The following is a 19,853-nucleotide window of genomic DNA, read 5'->3' on the forward strand; positions in this document are numbered from 1 at the left end:
TTAGAAAGGAAAAGAGATAAAAAAAACATAACTATAGAACCGTTAGTTTAATCTGTTATTGGGAAAATGTTAGTCTATTACAAAAGATGATGTGGAAATGCTGGAGTTGGACTGGGGTGGTCAAGGTCAAAAATCAAACAACACCAGGTTATAGTCCCAACAGGTTGTAGTGACGACTGATGAAAGAGCAGCACTCCAAACACCTGCAATTTTAGATCAACTTATTGGAATATAACCTGGTGTTATTTGATTTTTGACCTTATTACAAAGAATGTATTAGAGCCTTTAGAAATGCACAATATAACCAATAGAATGAGCATGACTTCATAAAGGAAAAATCGTGCTTGATAAGTTTACTAGAATTCTTTGAGGAGGTAGCAAGCAGGATAGCTAAAGGGTATGTATAATATTTGGATCTTTAAAAGTTGTTTGATAAGGTACTATACATTAGGCTACTTAATAAGATAAGAGCCCATAATGTTGAAAGTAGAATATTTAACACAGAGGATTTTCTAAATGATAGACAGAGGGGCCATTTTAGGATAGCAACCTGTAATTGGTGGTATGCCACAGGGATCAGTGCTGGGACCACAAATATATATAGATGACTTGGATGAGGAAAGTGAATGAACAACAGCCAAGTTTGCAGATGACACAAAAGTGGGTGGGAAGGCAAATGGTGAGGATGATACAAAGAGTTCGTTGAGGGATATAGACCGATTAAGTGAGTGGACAAAAACTTGTCAGGTGGAATATACTGTAGGGAAACGTGTGATTATGCACTTCAGGAAGCATAGAGGAGCTGAATATTATTTAAATGGAGAGAAACATAAGAACACTAGGAAAAGAGGGATTTGGGAGTCCTCACCCATGAATTACAAAAAGCTAACATTCAAGCTCATCAGGTAATAGGGAAGACAAATGGAGTGTTGGCCTTTATTTCAAAGGAAATGGAGTTTAAAAGCTGGGAGGTCTTGCTAAAACTGTACAAGACACTAGTCATACCACAGCTGGAATCCTGTGAAGAGTCCTTTGTCTAAGAAATGGTATACTGGCACCAGTAGCATTCCAAAATGGGTTCACTAGCTGATACCAAATTTGGAGTCTGTTTATGAGAGATTGTGTAGAATGGGTCGTTGAAGTAAAGAGCTTATTGAAAGATACAAGATTTGTATGGACTTGATGGTGTAGCCATTTCCCTTTGTGCGAGCATTTCGGGGAAGAAGGTATAATCTCAGAATAAGGCAGAGATGAAGCAGAATTCCTTTTGACAGAGGGTAGTGAATCTGTGAAATTCTTTACCACCAAGGAGTGTTGAGGCTGAGTCATCAAATGTCCTAAATTAATAAGGGAATCAAAGATTATGGGGTAAAGATAGAAAAGTGGAGTTGAGGTTGATCTCGTTGAGTGGCGGAGCTGATTTGATGGACTGAATGGCCTACTTTTGCTCTCAGTCTTATGGTCTTATTGTATTACTATAATATATAGTATTTATAATATAGTGAACTTATAATCTTATTGGATTAATGACCCAGAGAACAAATGTCAAAATTCCAGAATGAATCTGAACATTTGATATTTCTTTCGAACCATTTAATAACAAGCTTGTATACTACAGGTGACAACTGATTTCCTTGAAAATGTAAAATCTTGAGATGGTCTGATAGGCTGGATGTTGATCGGTAAATTCCATTGTGGGTCAAGTTAGAACCAGGGGACAGAATTTAAAATTATGAAGTCTCTTTAATTTGAGTAGAAATGTAGAGGGTTCTGTTTCTGAGGGCCGTGATTTTATGACATTCTCTTCCCCAGGGGTGGTGAAAGTAGAGTCATTGGTTTTTAAGGCAGAGGTAAATGAATTCTTGATTAACAAAGAGATAGATAGGAAAGTGGATTGAAGCAACATCAGATTAACTATGATATTATCAGATTTGGTGGAGCAGGTATATGGGGCAATGGCTGCCTTCTGCCAATAGTTTGTATGTATTCAAAAAGTATCAATATTCATCAACTTTAGAAGTGCATCATATCTTGCAAACTCTTTTGATAAAGTTTTAATCCAATCATATGTGATCACTTATCGCAAAATGTTTTAAGACTGTGCAGTGAGATTTGAACCTTGGCCTCTCACGATCGAATAGTAGTCAGCAATGTTGTTGAGTTAAAACAGGCAGTACAGATACTGTTTTTATATGTCTGCAAAGAACAAGGCTCTGTGCATTAATCCAGCAATATATAACAGAGTTTCGTATGGTTTTTTTCCAGTGGTACTCAAGTACTGTGCGACAAACAACTAATTGTGACTTAATTTTCAGGTTTGAATTCCTCCAGCCCTGGCACCAGTACAATGCGTATTATGAGTTCAAGAAGCAGTACTTCTCTCAAAAAGAAGGTTGCAGTATTCCACAGGTAAGGGGGTCGTGAGGGGAAAGGAATACACATTTATGTGATTGTTGTCTTTCAAAAACAAGCTTGTGCTGGGATTCAAATGGCGTTTAACTGAATAGAAGCCAGGCATACAGCCAGTGATCTGTTTCTATTTTGGTTTTTCACTGCCTTTTGAAAGTTTGGCAAATACATTGTAGAATCATACAATAGGTGCAACACAGAAGTGGTTTTGCGCTGGCTTTTTGCAAGAGCGGTTTGTCTGTCTGGTACCAATCTCCAGCCTTAACTTAGTAGTCCTGCAAATGTTTCCTTTTCAGGTAATAGAACAGTACAGGCCCTTTGGCCCTCGATATTACAGACCTTTTAGCCAACTCTAAGATCACACTAACCTACATATCCTACATTTTACTATCATCCGTGTACCTGTCCAAGATAATGTGTCCCTAATGTATCTGATTCTGCTACAAAGGCTGGCAGTACTTTCCACACATCCACCCACTCTCTGTGTAAAGAACTTACCACTGACATCTCCCTTAAACTTTCCTCCAATCACCTTAAAATTATGACCCTTCTTGATAGCCATTTCTGCCCTGGGAAAAGTCTCTAACTATTCACTCTATCAGTTAATTTTGAAAATCTCAACTGAATCTGTCGTATCACGTTTTTGAGCAGTGTATTCTAGATTCTAACCACTTTAATATCTACACTTGGCTTTCCCTTCTCCAAGGTGAACAGCCTCTGCTTCTCCAGTCTCTCTGCATAACTCATCTGTGAAGCCATTTTCATGATTTTTTTTCTTCACACTCGCTAATACCTTCTCATCCTTCTTGATGATGCCCAGGACTGGGTACAGTTGTCCACCTGCAGCAGAATCCATGTTTTATGCAGATGTATCACATAACATGTTGCTTTTGTATTCTTATGTATGCATTTTTAAAGATCACGGTGTCATTTGCCTTATTAACCATGCTGTCAACCTGCACTGCCACCACTTATGTGTCTACATATATCTGCAGGACCATCTGTTTTCCTACCTTTCTTTTTTGCCTGTTCCTAATTATTGAACCAAAATGATTCATTTCACAATTTTATGCATGAAATATCATCTGCCACTTACCTGCCCATTCATCAAGCTGTTTATGTCCTTATGAAGTTTAACCCACTTCCCATGCAGTTCATATTTGCAAGAATTGACTTGATTCAGGCAACATCAATTCACATCATATTCTAGGTTAAGCAAAGTTGGCATTGGCAAATTATATCAGCATTTCTTATTGGCATGGTGGCACATGAGTAATATAAATCCATCTTTAAGGAAGCAATGACATTGTTACTTTAACCAAAGAACACAAATCAGCTGCTACTCAGAAATAACTAAAAGTATGTAAGATGCAGACAATTTTTTAATTTGCTTCTAGCAATAAACTGTAGATTGACCACTTGTAGAAAATGCATGAATTTTATTTCTTAATTGTATGAACTGAATAGAAATAGTGTGTGTCTCCTGGATTTTTTTGAGGGCAGCAGCAGTCTTGAATAAAAGGTCTTTTCGATCTTTGCTCAGTGTGGGTAGTAAAAAAAAAGATTAATTGAAGTTTATATCATTAGTGAGAGTCAGGTGAATTGCAGGAAGTGTATATTCATCCATGTTTAATATGAATAAGAGCCAGAATATTTCTGAAGATAGAAGTCATTTTGTGTTGTAATGCTAATTCAGTTTAGCAGGGTGGATGATTAAGTGTTCTGCCGGTAATTTGTTTTCATTTTCATACAAGTTTCTCATTTCTGTAATAAATAGCTTCTAAATCATCTGAGGCATAAAGAATGTAAATAATCATATGGAAGAATAATTTCATTCAAAGGTCTGTGACTAGGTTCTTTGTAAAATGATATGGGTTCATGCAAAAGTATAGAATCAAGAATTGTCATTGCAAATGGATCGTTTAACAGGATATACAAACAGTAAAAAGCTAATTACTTTTAAGACTGTGCCCCTATTTTCAGGTTCATGGCTACAAACCTAATTGGCAGAATAGGAGGATACATCATGTTCGCCATAAGTGGTTTTTGTGCCTCATGGATCAGTGTATTTTCTTAGATTATATATTATACTGATTTTGGGTATTTGCAACCATGGAATGATTCTATATTTCTGACAACTGTAATTATTTATGGACTCATTTTTGGATAAATATAAAATCTTCTGGATTAAAAGTTTTAAATTCTGTGATAAGTTTAAGCTTTTAAAATGTTGTATATTTGAGCAGATTGATAAAATTTCAGATCCAAGGTTATGAGAAATAAGAGTAGGCCATTCAACTGATTGAGCCTAGCATGCAATTCATTAAGAGCATGACTGATCCGATTGTGGCCTCAACTCTTCTGTCCTGCCTGCCTCAATAACTTGACTCCTTTTTAGACCAAAAAGGTGTCTAACTCAGCTTTGGGTACTTTAAATTAGATCTCAATATATTAAGTGTATCTCTGGATGGTGACAAAAATTTGAGATGTTTTGTGTAAATAATTATATACCTGGAATATATAACATAAGAAATTGATTGCTGTAAGTAGACTCCTTGAATGTAAGTGACCACGTGCACTCCTTAGCAAGAATTATGGATGGTAGTGTAAATCCGCTTCGTAGACCTTACATTTTCTTTGCAAGGCTTTGATCCACCTTGCCTGCAAAATGTGGTAAATAATCCGTACATTAAACTAAATGATAAATCTGGTAATGTTAGGTAAAGGTGTCTGTAGCATGAAGTTTTGTTGGGAAGTGTATCAGTTATATCTTTGACATTTCTATTAAAAAGGTTAGAGTTAGGAAGGGGGCAAGGTCAAGGAGAAATTCGACTGCATGGCTGGACACTTTAAAATCAACGTATTCATTAGGAACACCAATGGTGTGGCACAGGAAGAGAGAGATTTACTAAGTCCCATGTCAGAGAATCCTTCGGGGAGGGTTGGAGGAGCTTACTAAGGTGGAATGGAGAATAACCTTGAAAGGATTCGACACAGACCAGAATTCAAAATTTGAGACATTGTAAATCCAGAAGCCAATATTGGCCATGAAGCAGGGTTTACAGTGGAATAACATAAGCTACAGAGCTAGGATGAGCTTGAAATTTACAAAAGATGAAGAATGAGATTTTAGCCAGGAGAAAGTTGAAATAATTGAATGGGAAGGTGGTACGGTTGTAGCAAAAGCAGGGATAGAGAGGCTGAGCTAGGATTATCACAGACATAGAAGAAAACAAGTTCTCAGACTTTCATGTTAATATATTTGGTAGTGTAGAGTTCTAATGTGGCTGACTTGATCTAGGATATTATAACAAAATAAAGATCTGAACTTTTCTGTTTTTGTTTCTGATTTCTGGCATCCACAGTTCTTCCACTATTGGAGTGAGTATGGTGGTAGAAGGTTACTTCTTTGGACTGGATGTCTGTCACCAGCGGTGTTCCAAAGGGATCAGTTCTAGATCCTCTATATAAATGAGTTAGATGAGAATATAGATGACATGGTTGGTAAATTTGTGGAAAACACTAAAATTGGTACATAGTAGACAGTGAAGAAGGTTTCCAAAAGTTACAAATGCATTGGTGGGCTGGAATATAGCAGACGTTTAAATGTGGATTACTTAGATTATTTGGAAAATTTGGATAAAGTGAGGTTCTGCATTTTAGTACAATGACAATGGAAGGACTTATGCAATTAATAGTAGAGCTTTGGATAGTGTTCTAGAACAGAAGGATCAAGGAGTTCAGGCACATATAGAACGAAGAACAAACAGGCTGTTTGGCCCTCAAAGCCTAAGCTGATCCAGATCCTCTATCTAAACCTGTCGCCTATTTTCTAAGGATCTGTATCCTTCTGCTCCCTACGCATTCATGTATCTGTCTAGATACATCTTAAATGACGCTATCGTGCCTGCCTCTACCACCTCCACTGACAATGCAGTCCAGACACCCACCACCCTCTGCGTAAAGAACTTTCCACGCATAAACTTTAAGCATCTCGCCTTGAACTCGTAGCCCCTAGTAATTGAGTACCCCACTCTTGGGAAGAAGCTTCTTGCTATCCACCATGTCTATACCTCTCATGATTTTGTAGACCTCAATCAGGTCCCCCCTCAACCTTGTCTTTCTGATGAAAATAATCCTAATATACTCAACCTCTCTTCATAGCTAGTGCCCTCCATACCGAGCAGCATCCTGGTGAACCTCCTCTGCATACTCTCCAAAGCATCCATATCCTTTTGGTAATGTGGTGACCAGAACTGTACACAGTATTCCAGGTGTGACTAAACCAAAGTCCTGGACAACTGTAACATGATCTGCCAAATCTTGTACTCGGAACCATGTCTGATGAAGGAAAGTATGCCATGTGCTGCCTTGACCACTCTATTGACCTGTATTGCTGCCTTCAGGGTACAATGGACCTGAACACACACATCTCTCTGTACATCAATTTTCCCCAGGGAATTTCCATTTAGTGTATAGTTCGCTCTTGAATTGGATCTTCCAAAATGCATCGCCTCACATTTGTCCGGATTGAACTCCATCTGCCATTTCTCTGTCCAACTCTCCAATCTATCTATATTCTGCTGTATTTTCTGACAGTCCCCTTCATTATCTGCTACTCCAACAATCTTAATGTCATCTGCAAACTTAGTACTCAGACCACCTATACCTTCCTCCAGATCATTTATGTATATCACAAACAGCAGTGGTCCCGACACTGATCCCTGTGGAACACCACTGGTCACAGTTCTCCATTTTGAAAAAACTCCTTTGCCCAGCCAGTTCTTTATCCATCTAGCTAGTACACCATGGATCCCATGCGACTTCACTTTCTCCATCAGCCTACCATGAGGAAACTTATCAAACGCCTTACTGAAGTCTGTGTACATGACATCTACAGCTCTTCCATCCTCAAAGAATTCTATTAAGTTGGTAAGACATGACCTTCCCTGCACAGAACCATATTGCCTATCACTCTTAAGCCCATTTTTCTTTCAAATATAAATAGATCCTATCTCTCAGTATCTTCTCCAGCAGCTTTCCTATCACTGATGTCAGGCTCACAGGTCTATAATTACCTGGATTATCCCTGCTAACCTTCTTTAAACAAGGGACAGCATTTAGCAATTCTCCAGTCCTCCAGGACCTCACCCTTGTTCAAAGATGATGCAACGATATCTGTTAAGGCCTCAACTATTTCTTCTCTCACTTCCCTCAGTAATGTGGGATTGATCCCATCCAGACCTGGGGACTTGTCCACATTAATGCCTTTTAGAATACCCAACACTTCCTCCTTCCTTATGCTGACTTGACCTAGAATGATCAAACATCTATCCCTAACCTCAACATCCGCCATGCCCCTCTCCTCGGTGGATACTGATGCAAAGTACTCATTAAGAATCTCACCCATTTTCTCTGACTCCACACATAACTTTCCTCCTTTGTCCTTGAGTGGGCCAACCCTTTCTCTAGCTATCCTCTTGCACCTTATATATGAATAAAAGACTTTGGGATTTTCTTTTACCCTGTTTGCTAAAGATATTTCATGACCCCTTTTAAGCCCCCTTATTCCTCGTTTCAGATTGGTCCTACTTTCCCAATATTCTTCCAAAGCTACGTCTGTTTTCAGTCGCCTAGACCTTATATATATTTCCTTTTTCCTCTTAGCTAGTCTCAATTTCACCTGTCATCCATGATTCCCTAATCTTGCCATTTCTATCCCTCATTTTCACAGGCACATGTCTGTCCTGCACTCCAATCAACCCCTTATTGCCTCATTGCTCAAGTCCTCCATAGTGGCCTCCTTCAGCACAGCTGTGATATCCTCTCTGACCAGTAATGCAACTTCTGAAACCCATTTACCTCCCTTTCTATCCTGCCTGAAGTATCTATATTCTGGGATATTTAATTGCCAATCATGTCTTTCCCTCAACCAAGTGTCAGTAATAGCAGTGACATCATACTCCCAGTCCAAGCCCTAAATTCATCTGCCTTATCTACTGCACTTCTCGCATTAAACAGATGCACCTCAGACCACCTGTCCCTTTGCGTTCATCATCTGCTCCCTGCCCACTCCTTCCCTTTGTCATGCTGACTTAATTATCTAGTTCCTTTGAGGTTTTAGATATTACCTCCCTACTGACCACTGTAATTTGGTTCCCATCCCCCTGCCATATTAGTTTAAAACCTCCCCAAAAGCGTGAGCAAAAGCACCCCAAGGACATTGGTTCCATTCCAGCCCAGGTTTAAATCGTCCAATTCGTGATAGCCCCACCTCCCCCAGAACCAGTCCCAATGTCCGTAAAATCTGAACCTCTCCCTCCTGCATCATCTCTCAAGCCACGCATTCATCCTGCCTATTCTTTCATTTCTACTGGCTAGCACATGGCACTGGTAGCAATCCTGAGATTCCTACCACTGAAGTCTTACTTTTTAACTTTGCTCCTAACTCCCTAAATTCTGCTTGTAGGACCTCATCCCGTTTATCACCTATATCATTGATGCCTATATTCACCACAACAGCTGGCTGTTCACCCTCCCCTTCAGAATGTCCTGCAGCCGACCTGAGACATCCCTGACCCATGCACCTGGGAGGCAAATTACCATCGGGAGTCTTGTTTGTGAGCACAGAATTGCCTAACTACTCCCCTTACAGTTGAATCCCCTATGACTATAGCCGCTGCCCAAATATATCAGTTCACTCACCTTCCCAGAGCGCAATTTGACCGCTCCTATTCAGCTATGTTGCCGAAATGAAAGGGAAATTTACCTTTCTGGCAGCCCCCTAGTGCTCGCTCTCACCGCTCCTGCTGCTGTTGAAAATGGGGGCCGTTGACTCTTGAGGTAAGTCATTTTAGAGGGAAATTTACCTTCCTGGCAGTCCCCTGGTCCTCCCTCTCACCGCTGCCGTTGCTGCTGAACATAGACAGCATGGTTACAAAGGCATTTAGCATGCTTGCCTTAATTGCTCAGTCCTTTTAGTAGAGGAGTTGGCAAGTCATGTTGAGGTTGTACAGGACATTGGTGAGACCTCTTCTGGAGTGGTATGCCCAGTTTTGGTCCCTCTGTTACAGGAAGGATGTCAGGTTTCAGGTGAGTTTTACCAGGATATTGCCTGGTAAGGAAATTTTCAGTTATAGGGAAAGGCCGGATAAGCTGGGACTCATTTCACTGCAGCTTGGAGAATTGAGGGGTGACCTCATAGAGGTTTATAAAATCATAAGGGATGTAGATAGGTACATGTTCTTTCCCCAGCACGGGGGACTTCAAGACTGGGGGAGTTTTTTATATGTGAGAGGAGAACAATTTTAAAAAAGACATGCATTTTTCTTGCACAGAGGGTGTTTCTTGAATGGAAAGAACTTTGTGCGGTAGTAGTGGATGTAGGCGCATTTACAACATTTAAAAAGACACTTAGATAAATGCAGAAGTAGGAAAGATTTGGAGAGATATGGGCCAGGAGCAGGCAGGTAGGACTAATTTCGTTTGGAATAATGGTTGACATGGACTGGTTGGACTGAGGGGTCTGTTTCCTTGCTGTATGACTTTACAACTCTTCAAAAGGAGCTCTAAACCTTGAATGTATATGACAATTACATAAGGAGTAGCCCTTCCAATTTACCCTTAATGTTTCTGCTTGTAATTTTGTCATTGTATTTTTTTCAGGAATTCCTTTAATAGTGTTGTCAAATAACTTTGTTCTGTGATCTGGAAAAAAATTTAAAACTCTTTCAAAAAGAATAATTTTCCAAAGCTTTGGCTTGTCCGTCTTATCTTTGATTTTCTTTTACCAATCCTGTGTAAAGATGAAACAGCTGTTTTGAAATTAAATTATGAGCCTTTCTTGAATTAAATAACCTTAAAGGAAAATGAGAAATTCATTTAATTTAGGATTGCTAATGACTATTCTGTGAAAATATTTAAAACCAACTCTTGAGCTGTCAATAATTATTCCTAGTGAGACAGTGACTTTATCTCTTGTATGATTATTTTTGTGTATTCCTGCCAAGGAGGAGCCAGTTGAATGGAGAATTTCATAACTGAGTTCCCAAAAGAAAGAAGCTGTAGTATTTGACTGATAATTGATGCAGCAATGAAAAAACTGGTAATAAAACCTCGCTGTTTGAAATGCAAGGATTTCATTATCCAGTTAACATTGTTTCAACCAAGAAACATGAGTTCTACTAAGTTATCAATAAATTTGTAGTTTTGTTCAGTTTATAGGTGTTTAGGATTTCATCTGGTAAAGATCCATGTTCTTTCAATACTGATCAGAGACAAGGCTTTGGAAAGGCAAGATGGAAAGATTAATGGGTAGATGTTTCATTTTGGACACATTTCTTGAAAGTTGCACGTAAATTTGTCAGGGCAGTTCAATCATTATTTGTTTTCTTCTGCAGTATGCCACTGATGGCATGAATGACCGCAGTAATTTTCATTTTTTGCTTCAAAAATTACACCATTGGTGTTATGATCAGCAGTGCATGCTGCTAGAAACTATGAATTGTTATCTTAGACTGATAAAATATTTGTCCTTCGTTTTAGGATGCATTTACATACATGGAACAGTTTTAATGTTGAAATTGCATCTGTTTACTTTCTTGCTTCCTCAAAATTACACTCTATCATTACAAAGCTTTGCCAGTTAGCCTGGGATTCAAACTCAAAATTGACTTGCTTAATTAAATCCGAACTTCTCTCAAGCATTGACAGAATTTCCATCTGACAGCAGTTAGAATTTACTGTTTCTTGTATCACAATCAGCCATATTAAAGGTGCAACCTTTTTCATTCACCTTCCATGTACAAATGACCCAAATAGTCAGAATCACATATTATTTTCTCCAGGCTCTCTTCATAATTCTTTCTCAGTCAATTATGCTCAGATAACTTATGCTATTGTTGTACGCAGAGAAAAACATAAGCAAATCCTGGTTTTTCTATTCCATAGAGATGTAAGCATGGAAACAGAGCCTTGGTCCAACCCGTCCATACTGACCAGATATCCCAACCCAATCTAGTCCCACCTGACAGCACCTGGCCCATGTCACTCCCAACCCTCCTTATTCATATACCCATCCAGATGCCTTTCAAATGTTGCAATTGTACTAGCCTCCACCACTTCCTCTGGTACCTCCTACTTTTGGGAAATAAAGCAGGGCAGGTGACTGAGGTGACAGTGGAGCACTTTGGGGCTAGTGACCATAATTCTACTAGTTGTAAAATAGTGATGGAAGAGGATAGACCAGATCTAAAAGTTGAAGTTCTAAATTGGAGAAAGGCTAATTTTGCCGGTATTAGGCAAGAACTTTCAAAAGCTGATTGGAGGCAGATGTTCACAGGTAAAGGGATGGCTAGAAAATGAGAAGCCTTCAGAAATGAGATAATGAGAGACCAGAGACAATATATTTCTGTTATGGTGAAAGGAAAGGCTGGTAGGTATAGGGAATGCTGGACAACTAAATAAATTGAGGATTTGGTTAAGAAAAAGAAGAAAGCATATGTCAGGTACAGACAAGATAGATCATGTGAATCCTTAAGAGTTTAAAAGCAGTAGGAGTATACTTAAGAGAGAAATCACGAGGGCAAAACGGGGATATGAGATAGCTTTGGCAAATAGGGTTAAGGAGAATACAAAGGGTTTTTACAAATACATTAAAGACAAAGGGGTAACGAGGGAGAAAATAGGGCCTCAAAGATCAACAAGGCAGCCTTTGTGTGGAGCCGCAGGAAATAGGGTAGATACTAAACGAGTATTTTGTATCAGTATTTACTGTGGAAAAGGACATGGAAGATATAGAATGTAGGGAAATAGATGGTAACATCTTGAAAAACGTTCATATTACAGAGGAGGAAGTGCTGGATGTCTTGAAACACATAAAAGTGGATAACTCCCCAGGACCTGATCAGGTACACCCTATAACTCTGGGGGAAGCTAGAGAAGTGATTGTTGGGTCTCTTGCTGAGATATTTGCATCATTGATAGTCACAGGTGAGGTGCTAGAAGACTGGAGGTTGGCTAACGTGGTGCCATTGTTTAAGAAAGGTGGTAAGGATAAGCCAGGGAACTATAGACTGGTGAGCCTGACCTCGGTCGTGGGCAAGTTGTTGGAGAGACTTTTGAGGGATAGGATGTACATGTATTTGGAAAGGCAAGGACTGATTGGGGATAGTCCATTGCTTTGTGCGTGGGAAATTATGTCTCACAAACTTGATTGAACTTTTTGTGGAAGTAACTAAGAGGATTGATGAGGGCAAAGCAGTTGACTTGATCTGTATGGGCTCCAGTAAGGCGTTTGACATGGTTCCTCATGATAGATTGGTTGGCAAGGTTAGATCACATGGAATACAGGGAGAACTGGCTCAAAGGTAGAAGATAGAGGCTGTTGGTGAAGGGTTGTTTTTCAGACTGGAGGCCTGTGACCAGTGGAGTGCCACAAGGATCGGTGTTAGGTCCACTACTTTTCGTCATTTATATAAATGATTTGGATGTGAGCATAAGAGGTATAGTTAGTAAGTTTGCAGATGACACCAAAATTGGAGGTGTAGTGGACAGGGAAGAAGGTTACCTCAGATTACAACCGGATCTTGATCAGATGGGCCAATGGACTGAGCAGTGGCAGATGGAGTTTAATTTAGATAAATGTGAGGTGCTGCATTTTGGGAAAGCAAATCTTAGCAGGACTTGTACACTTCTTGCTGAGGTCCTCAGGAATGTTGCTGAACAAAGAGACCTTGGAGCGCAGGTTCATATTTCCTTGAAAGTAAAGTGGCAGATAGATAAGATAGTGAAGAAGGCGTTTGGTATGCTTTCCTTTATTGAGTATTGAGTACAGGAGTTGGGAGGTCATGTTGTGGCTGTACAGGACGTTGGTTAGGCCACTTTTGCAATTCTGGTCTCCTTCCTTTCGGAAGGATGTTGTGAATCTTGAAAGGGTTCAGAAAAGAGTTGCAAGGATGTTGCCAGGGTTGGTAGATTTGAACTATAGGGAAAGGTTGAATAGGCTGGAGCTGTTTTTCCTGGAGCGTCAGAGGCTGAGGGGTAACCTTATAGAGATTTTAAAAATCATGAAGGGTGTGGATAGGATAAATAGACAAAGTCTTTTCCCTGCAGTGGGGGAATCCAGAACTAGAGGGCATAAGTTTAAGGTGAGAGGGGAAAGATATAAAAGAGACTAAGGGACAACGTTTTCATGCAGAGGGTGGTACACGTATGGAAAGAGCTTACATTGGATACATTTATTAATGTATCGTTATCAACTTTGGTATTATTTAAAGATTTTTGTACGTTGTTGTAGTTTTTATTTGAGGCTTTCTCCAGCAGTAATTTTTTTTTGACGGCGCCCTGACTTTAAAGTTTTAGACCAGAAAATAAACCTTTACATTACCGTACATCATATAATTTGATGCAGTGCTCAGGTTATTTCCAACAATGATGCAAAACGTAAGAAATTGATCATGTGATTTTCAAACTCTCACTGATGAGGCTTTGAGGTATCGTTATCTTCGGATGAGTATCAGCTTGTGCATTGTGTTTTAGCTTTTGGAAAAGGTCAACATCTCATCAGGCATAAGTAATATTTCAGTTCGAACAGGAAACCCTTGTTAGCCAATTACTGATGTTGGATTGAAGCCTTCATAGCAGGCAGTCAGAGTGCTAATTTGAAGGGAATGTTGGCGCAGTGCTTTCTCTGTGCAAGGCAGCACATTGTACTCTAGGCTTTAAGAATATTATGTAATTCTTGTCGCTTCTTTCTCCTCTCTGTTTATGTGCAATTTGTCAGGGCTGAATGTTTCTGTGTTTCTCCCACTTTCATTAACTGTCATTTACAAGCTGAAACAGTATGCATGCGTATTGATTGATATGTTCCTTGCTCTTCAGTCTACTGCATGTACATTTGGCACTTGGATACATAACCCCTCGAGCCAGCTCCTAATTTTTTGTATAGAATATATGAACATTCCTTGAACAGTAATTATTAGAGATGTTTTTCATAAATAGAGAGATCAAAGGGCAAATGCTTTTTGGTTTGCTGGAACGTTAGAGAGAGCACATTATTCACTAATGAGTTTAACAATGTAATAGGACGTATTTCATTTTATCTCTTGGGCAAGATGCAAGAATATTAGCAGTATATACCCCTTGTAGCAGGCTCACAGAACATCTCTGACCATAACTGATCTGCGTCAACACCAATTTCCTGACCAGTGTCCACATTCATTGATGATCTGAGGGATCAAAAATCACCCAAGCATGAGCATACTCAACACTGGAGAGTTCACAATCCTCTCGGATGGAGAATTCCTCGAATTCGCAAAGCTCCAAGTGAAGACATTTCTCTTCATCTCAATCCTAAATGATCAGCATCACATCCTAAAGCTGTGCTAAGCAGTTCTAAATTCCCCAGAGATGGGAATAACTTGCTAGTGTTTCTCCTGTCGAGTGCTTCACAATCTTCCAATTAGTTAGACTGCTTCTCATTCTTCTAAATTGTAGAGAAGATGGAGGTACAAGTTGATCGGCTATAAAGCACATCCCATCAACGCGCATTTGCTGTAACGCAATTGATGAATAGGGCATGCTGTTTCTCAAGTGCGAACTTTGAGAACATGTGTTGGCTATCATGCGATCACATCACCCAACACTCTTAAGTGTTATTTGTACAACACGGGTTGCACAGGAACACCACTGTCATGCTGTAGAAGAAACGACTAATTTACTTAAACTCTTATCAAAGGACAACCTATTCTGTAGGGTGCAGAGGAGATTCACCAGGATGTTGCTAGGAATGGATCAGTTTTGCTATGAAAAGAGATTGGATAAGCTTGGTATGTTTTCTTTGGAGCAGAAAACCCTTTATCTGAAATCCCTAAGTCTGAAAAGTTCCAAAATCCGAAGGTTTGTTTTGGGAAATTTTTATCTCATTAACAAGATTGTTTGGTGTGCAAACAGTTAACCCAACTCCACACTCATTTGATGCATGTCATTTAGATGAGACGTGGGAGGGGTGGGGGCAGTGGCCCAGCATTGGCAAGCCTCAATTCTGTCTCAGGGCCCGTACTACTCACTGTGAGTCTGCTATTTGGTAAGATTTTTAAAAATTTCACTGTTGAACTGTCAGTTATTCTGAAATTCAAAAAAATCCAAATTCCGGAAACCAGCTGGTCCCAGGCATTTCGGATAAAGGATCATATACCTGTATATACGATTATGAGGGGCATGGGTAGAGTGGGTAAAAAGCAGGCGTTCCCCTTAGTCAAAAGGTTAAGAGCAAGGGGATGTACACCTTTAAAGTGAAAGGCAGGATGTTTACAGGAAAACCTTTTTCACTCAGAGGGTGGTGGGGGATCTGAAATGCACTGCCTGGGAGGGAGGTTGAGGCAGGAAACCCCACACCCTTTAAAAAGAACTTGGCTTACCAGTTAAAGTGTCATAACTTTCAAGAGCCGAGTGCAGAAAAGTGGGGTTAGTGTCAGTAGTATATGTTAGGTAGTGTACATCAATGGGTAGAGGGACCTCCTCTTAACTGTATAATTCTCTGAACACTTTTTTGGACTGGAGGAAGGTCTGTAGTGGAGCTCCCCGGGGTTGGTATTAGGACTCTTGCCTTTCTTGATATGTATTAATGATCTCAATCTTGGTGTGCAGGAGGTAATTTCAAACCTAGCAGATAACACCAAACTTGGAAACTGTGAGGAGGGCAGTTTGGAAGTCCAAAAGGACTTTCACAGCTTGGTGAATGAGCAGGTAGTTGGCTTAGATATGTGAGGTAACACACTTTGATCGGAAGAAGGTTGCAATACACTATAAAATAGGTGGTACAGTTCAAAAGGAGGTGCAGGGGCACCTTTGATTACACAGATCATTGAAGGTGGCAGGACAGGTGGAGAGCTTGGTTAATAAAGCACACACTGTTCTCAGCTTTATTAATGTGGGCATAGAGTACAAAGCAAGGAGATGATGTTAAACTTGTACAAGACACTCATTAGACCTCAAGTGGAGTATTGTGTATAGTACTGTTGTGAAGATGTAAGGGATACTGTACCTTTAAGAGAGTTAAAAGGTTTGCAGAACTACCAGACACAGCATCAAGTGTTCTGAACAAGGGAACAATGTAAGATTTGGTCAAACAGCTAGATTAGCTGGGTTTCCGGGAGACAACAAAACAAATTGAAATTCGGGGCCAATCAGTTTAAATTATACCTCAAAATACCAGTCTCCAATCAAGTTTGAATTTAGTATATTGACAATATTAAAACCCAATGAAAAAATTTAGAGTATAAGACTGGGAAAAATTGATCAGTTGCGGGAGAACTGCCAAGCCACTGCCCGAAAAATAGCTCTCTTGAAGGTATCCTTATCGGTCAGTGACCTGTGAAATAGAAATCCCTAAGAAGAAGAAGCCAGAGGAAGATATAAAGAGAAGATTCGACAGCTGGCTGGTTTTGAAATTAGAATTTTGGTAAATCTTAATAAGGGGACTATTATTATAGAAGAGAAAGTAAAAGATAGGTTAGAGAAATGAGTTGTAATTGATTGTTAGTTAATTATTATTATACTTTAAGAAATAAAATTGTTACTTTTACTTTAAATAGTTCTTGGCCTCTCGGATTTTCACAGATTACTGCACAGGATGAATCTTTTCTGTGTTGCTGGTTTAAATTAAGCATGAGGATTTACCCTATGACTTAACAGTTTGGGGGCCCGTCCGGGATTTGAACTGGTTTAGAGAGATTTGAATAGATTTGGGGTATGAAAAGTCGCAGCAGATTTAAATAATTGCAAGTTAGTGTCCTGATCTTTAAATAAAACGTAGGTGAGACGATTTGTTTAATTTTGGTGACTTGTGGTTGATTAAATTAAACATGAGAAAAATGGCTCTTAAAATTGCTAAGGAGGTTCTGGGATTTGAAGATTATTCTCAAATTTGCCAAGAAAGTTTAGAAGGAAAGAAAATGGCCATACGTTTAGAATTAGCAAAGAAATTAGATTTGGGTTTAACCGAGAACAAAAGTAAAGCTGAAATTGTAAGGGAATTACTCAAACACTTGGTGCTGTGTCAGGTAATTCTGCTAGCTGTTAACTCTGTTAAAGGTACAGTACCCCATGCACCTTCATTACAGTACATTTTAGGGCCCAAATTTATAGGAAGGATGTGAAGCCATTGGAGAGAGTGCAGAATGATTTACAGAAATGATTCCAGGAATGAGAAACAGCAGCAATGAGATAGATTAAAGAAGTTGAGTCTGTTCTTGGAGAGAAGAGACCTGAGATGAGATTTGATCGAGGTTTTCAAAATCACTTGCGGGCTGGATAGACTAAGTAGGGAGAAGCTGTTCCCACTCGTGAACAACAAAAGAACAAAAGGGTATAGGTTCAAAATGATGTGCAAAAAGAAGTAAGGGTGATGTTTTCATGCAGCAAGTAATTAGGATCTGAAAGGTGGTGAAGGCATATTCAGTTGAGGCATTCAAGAGTGTATTGGATGCATAGAAATAGTGTGCAGGGAGATGGGGCAAAGGGAGGAAATTAGCACTAGTTAATAGAACTGGTGTAGGCACTATGGACCAAATGGCCTCATTCTGTACTGTACAATTCTGTAGTTCTGTGATTTTATCGCAGGAATAGATCAAGCAATTTAATGAGTCTTTGTAGCACTGCCTCTTGGGCAAGTGTATCCTTCCTTGGATATGAAGGTCAAAATGTGCAGAGTAAAAAATGTCCAGCTGTGTCACAGCAAAGCCCTGCACATTTATAGCAAGGTGTCTTTATTCGTAAAGTACTCCAGTTGCATTGCAATAAAAAGCAAACTGCCATTTACCTTCCTAATTGCAAAATAACCTATTGTGTTGCTTGTATGAGTATACCTAGCTGTCTCTTAGTGTTAGCATTTAAAAGTTTCATGCCTTTTAAAAATTATTCTGCTTATAATGGTTACAAATTGCCAAGTACTTTAAAGATTAATATTATTTTTTTCTCTGGCTTTCTTCTGGGGCAATGACACAGGGATGATTTCTTTTCATCTCTGCAAGTCATTAAGTAATTTATATGCTTTCACAAAGCATTGTGTGGTGACATGACTGCTGCAGTGCTCTTTTTTTTGTTCTAAACTGACTTTAAAATTGTCAATTTTCATGCCAGATATTGTTGTACTTCGCTGCAATTTGTCTGATCAAAGAAAGAATATCATGCTCACACTTCTGAATTTGGGCTTGCATTTCTTTTGAGGGGGAAAAAAGGCATGAAAGAAGGCTATCCAGGCCATTGAGACTTTTTTTTGAAAGCTAATTACCTGTAGTTTCTTCCCTTTAGCTCAAAAATATTTTTTTCTCTTTAATTTATGCATTAAATTTTCCTTCAGAGTGTTACTACTAAATCTGCTTCTACCACCCCAGTATGTTCTGTATTCGGATTGTAACTCACTTAGTTTTTTCCTTTAGCTCTTTAATAATTAGTTTTTTTTGCTTTCTTTATTAATAACACCATACTGGTTTAAATAGTTGCTCCTTCCCCACAACACCCTTCATGGTTTTGAGCACATCTATTAATTTGCACATTCTCTTGGTTTTCTAACCTCTACATGATGGAGGTTCTATATTTCTCAGATTATTCTAATATATTTTGTGTTTGCTGTTTTTGCAGTATTGGTGCTAAGCATTGATGAAACTATTCTGATGCTGATGTTGATGTTTAACCAGTTTGTTTCATCATAGTTCTTATTTCCTTGTTAGTTGGTGTGCACTACTCATTTTCTATGGGAGAATGATGAGTATCCTAGAACCTTGATGGGAGACCAAATATAGATCTGGGATGTACCATCTCAATTTATCAAGTGCATCTTGTAATGTGTGAGGTTAAGTGATAGAAAGGATCTTTGCAGGTAGAAAGGTTTTAATTGATGTACAAGAGAGTTTGGAGGTAACATTCATTAGTTTCTGTCTCCTAGTTGTACCCTTTGCAACATATGAATTGTGTGATAACAAGATTTTCATGATTTTAAAATTGGTCTTTAATGCCTTTTACTTCTAACTTATCCTTTCTTGCAGGAGACTGCAGCATCAAGCACTCTTGTATGTTCTGAAAGCAACACAACGGATGTCTTACAGTTTGAAGCACAGCAGGAAGTAACCGATACAAGTATATCTAGTGTTATGATGACCCAAACAGACTGCACCCTTTCTACTGATAAGGCTATTAGTGATGGAAAACTAATAAAAGGTAAATATAGGCTATCATATCTTGCAGGTAAAAACAATGACTGCAGATGCTGGAAACCAGATTCTGGATTAGAGTGGTGCTGGAAAAGCACAGCAGGTCAGGCAGCATTTGAGGAGCAGGAAAATCGACGTTTCGGGCAAAAGCCCTTCATCAGGAATACAGTTAGAGTGCCTGAAGGATGGAGAGATAAATGAGAGGGGATTGGGGAGAAAGTAGCATAGAGTACA

General features: G+C 39.2%; 1 protein-coding gene across 4 annotated transcripts in view; it reads left to right on the forward strand.

Annotated features, from left to right (window-relative positions):
- The window catches only part of sfswap (splicing factor SWAP), a 136,685-nt gene that overhangs the window by 48,488 nt on the left and 68,344 nt on the right, over nucleotides 1-19,853 (forward strand). For all 4 annotated transcript variants that reach the window (XR_015761232.1, XM_087999856.1, XM_087999855.1 and 1 more), the window contains exons 10-11: nucleotides 2,316-2,409; nucleotides 19,455-19,626. Coding sequence is in view for 3 of the 4 variants with exons in the window: in XM_087999856.1 (XP_087855982.1) it covers nucleotides 2,316-2,409; nucleotides 19,455-19,626 (266 nt within the window). In the remaining variant the exon portion in view is untranslated. The remainder of the gene's footprint in view (nucleotides 1-2,315; nucleotides 2,410-19,454; nucleotides 19,627-19,853) is intronic.

The sequence above is a fragment of the Chiloscyllium plagiosum genome, unplaced genomic scaffold (assembly GCF_037043375.1).
Source record: "Chiloscyllium plagiosum isolate Xiang-an unplaced genomic scaffold, Cpla_swu_hap1 HiC_scaffold_24, whole genome shotgun sequence".
Classification (NCBI taxonomy): Eukaryota; Metazoa; Chordata; class Chondrichthyes; order Orectolobiformes; family Hemiscylliidae; genus Chiloscyllium; species Chiloscyllium plagiosum.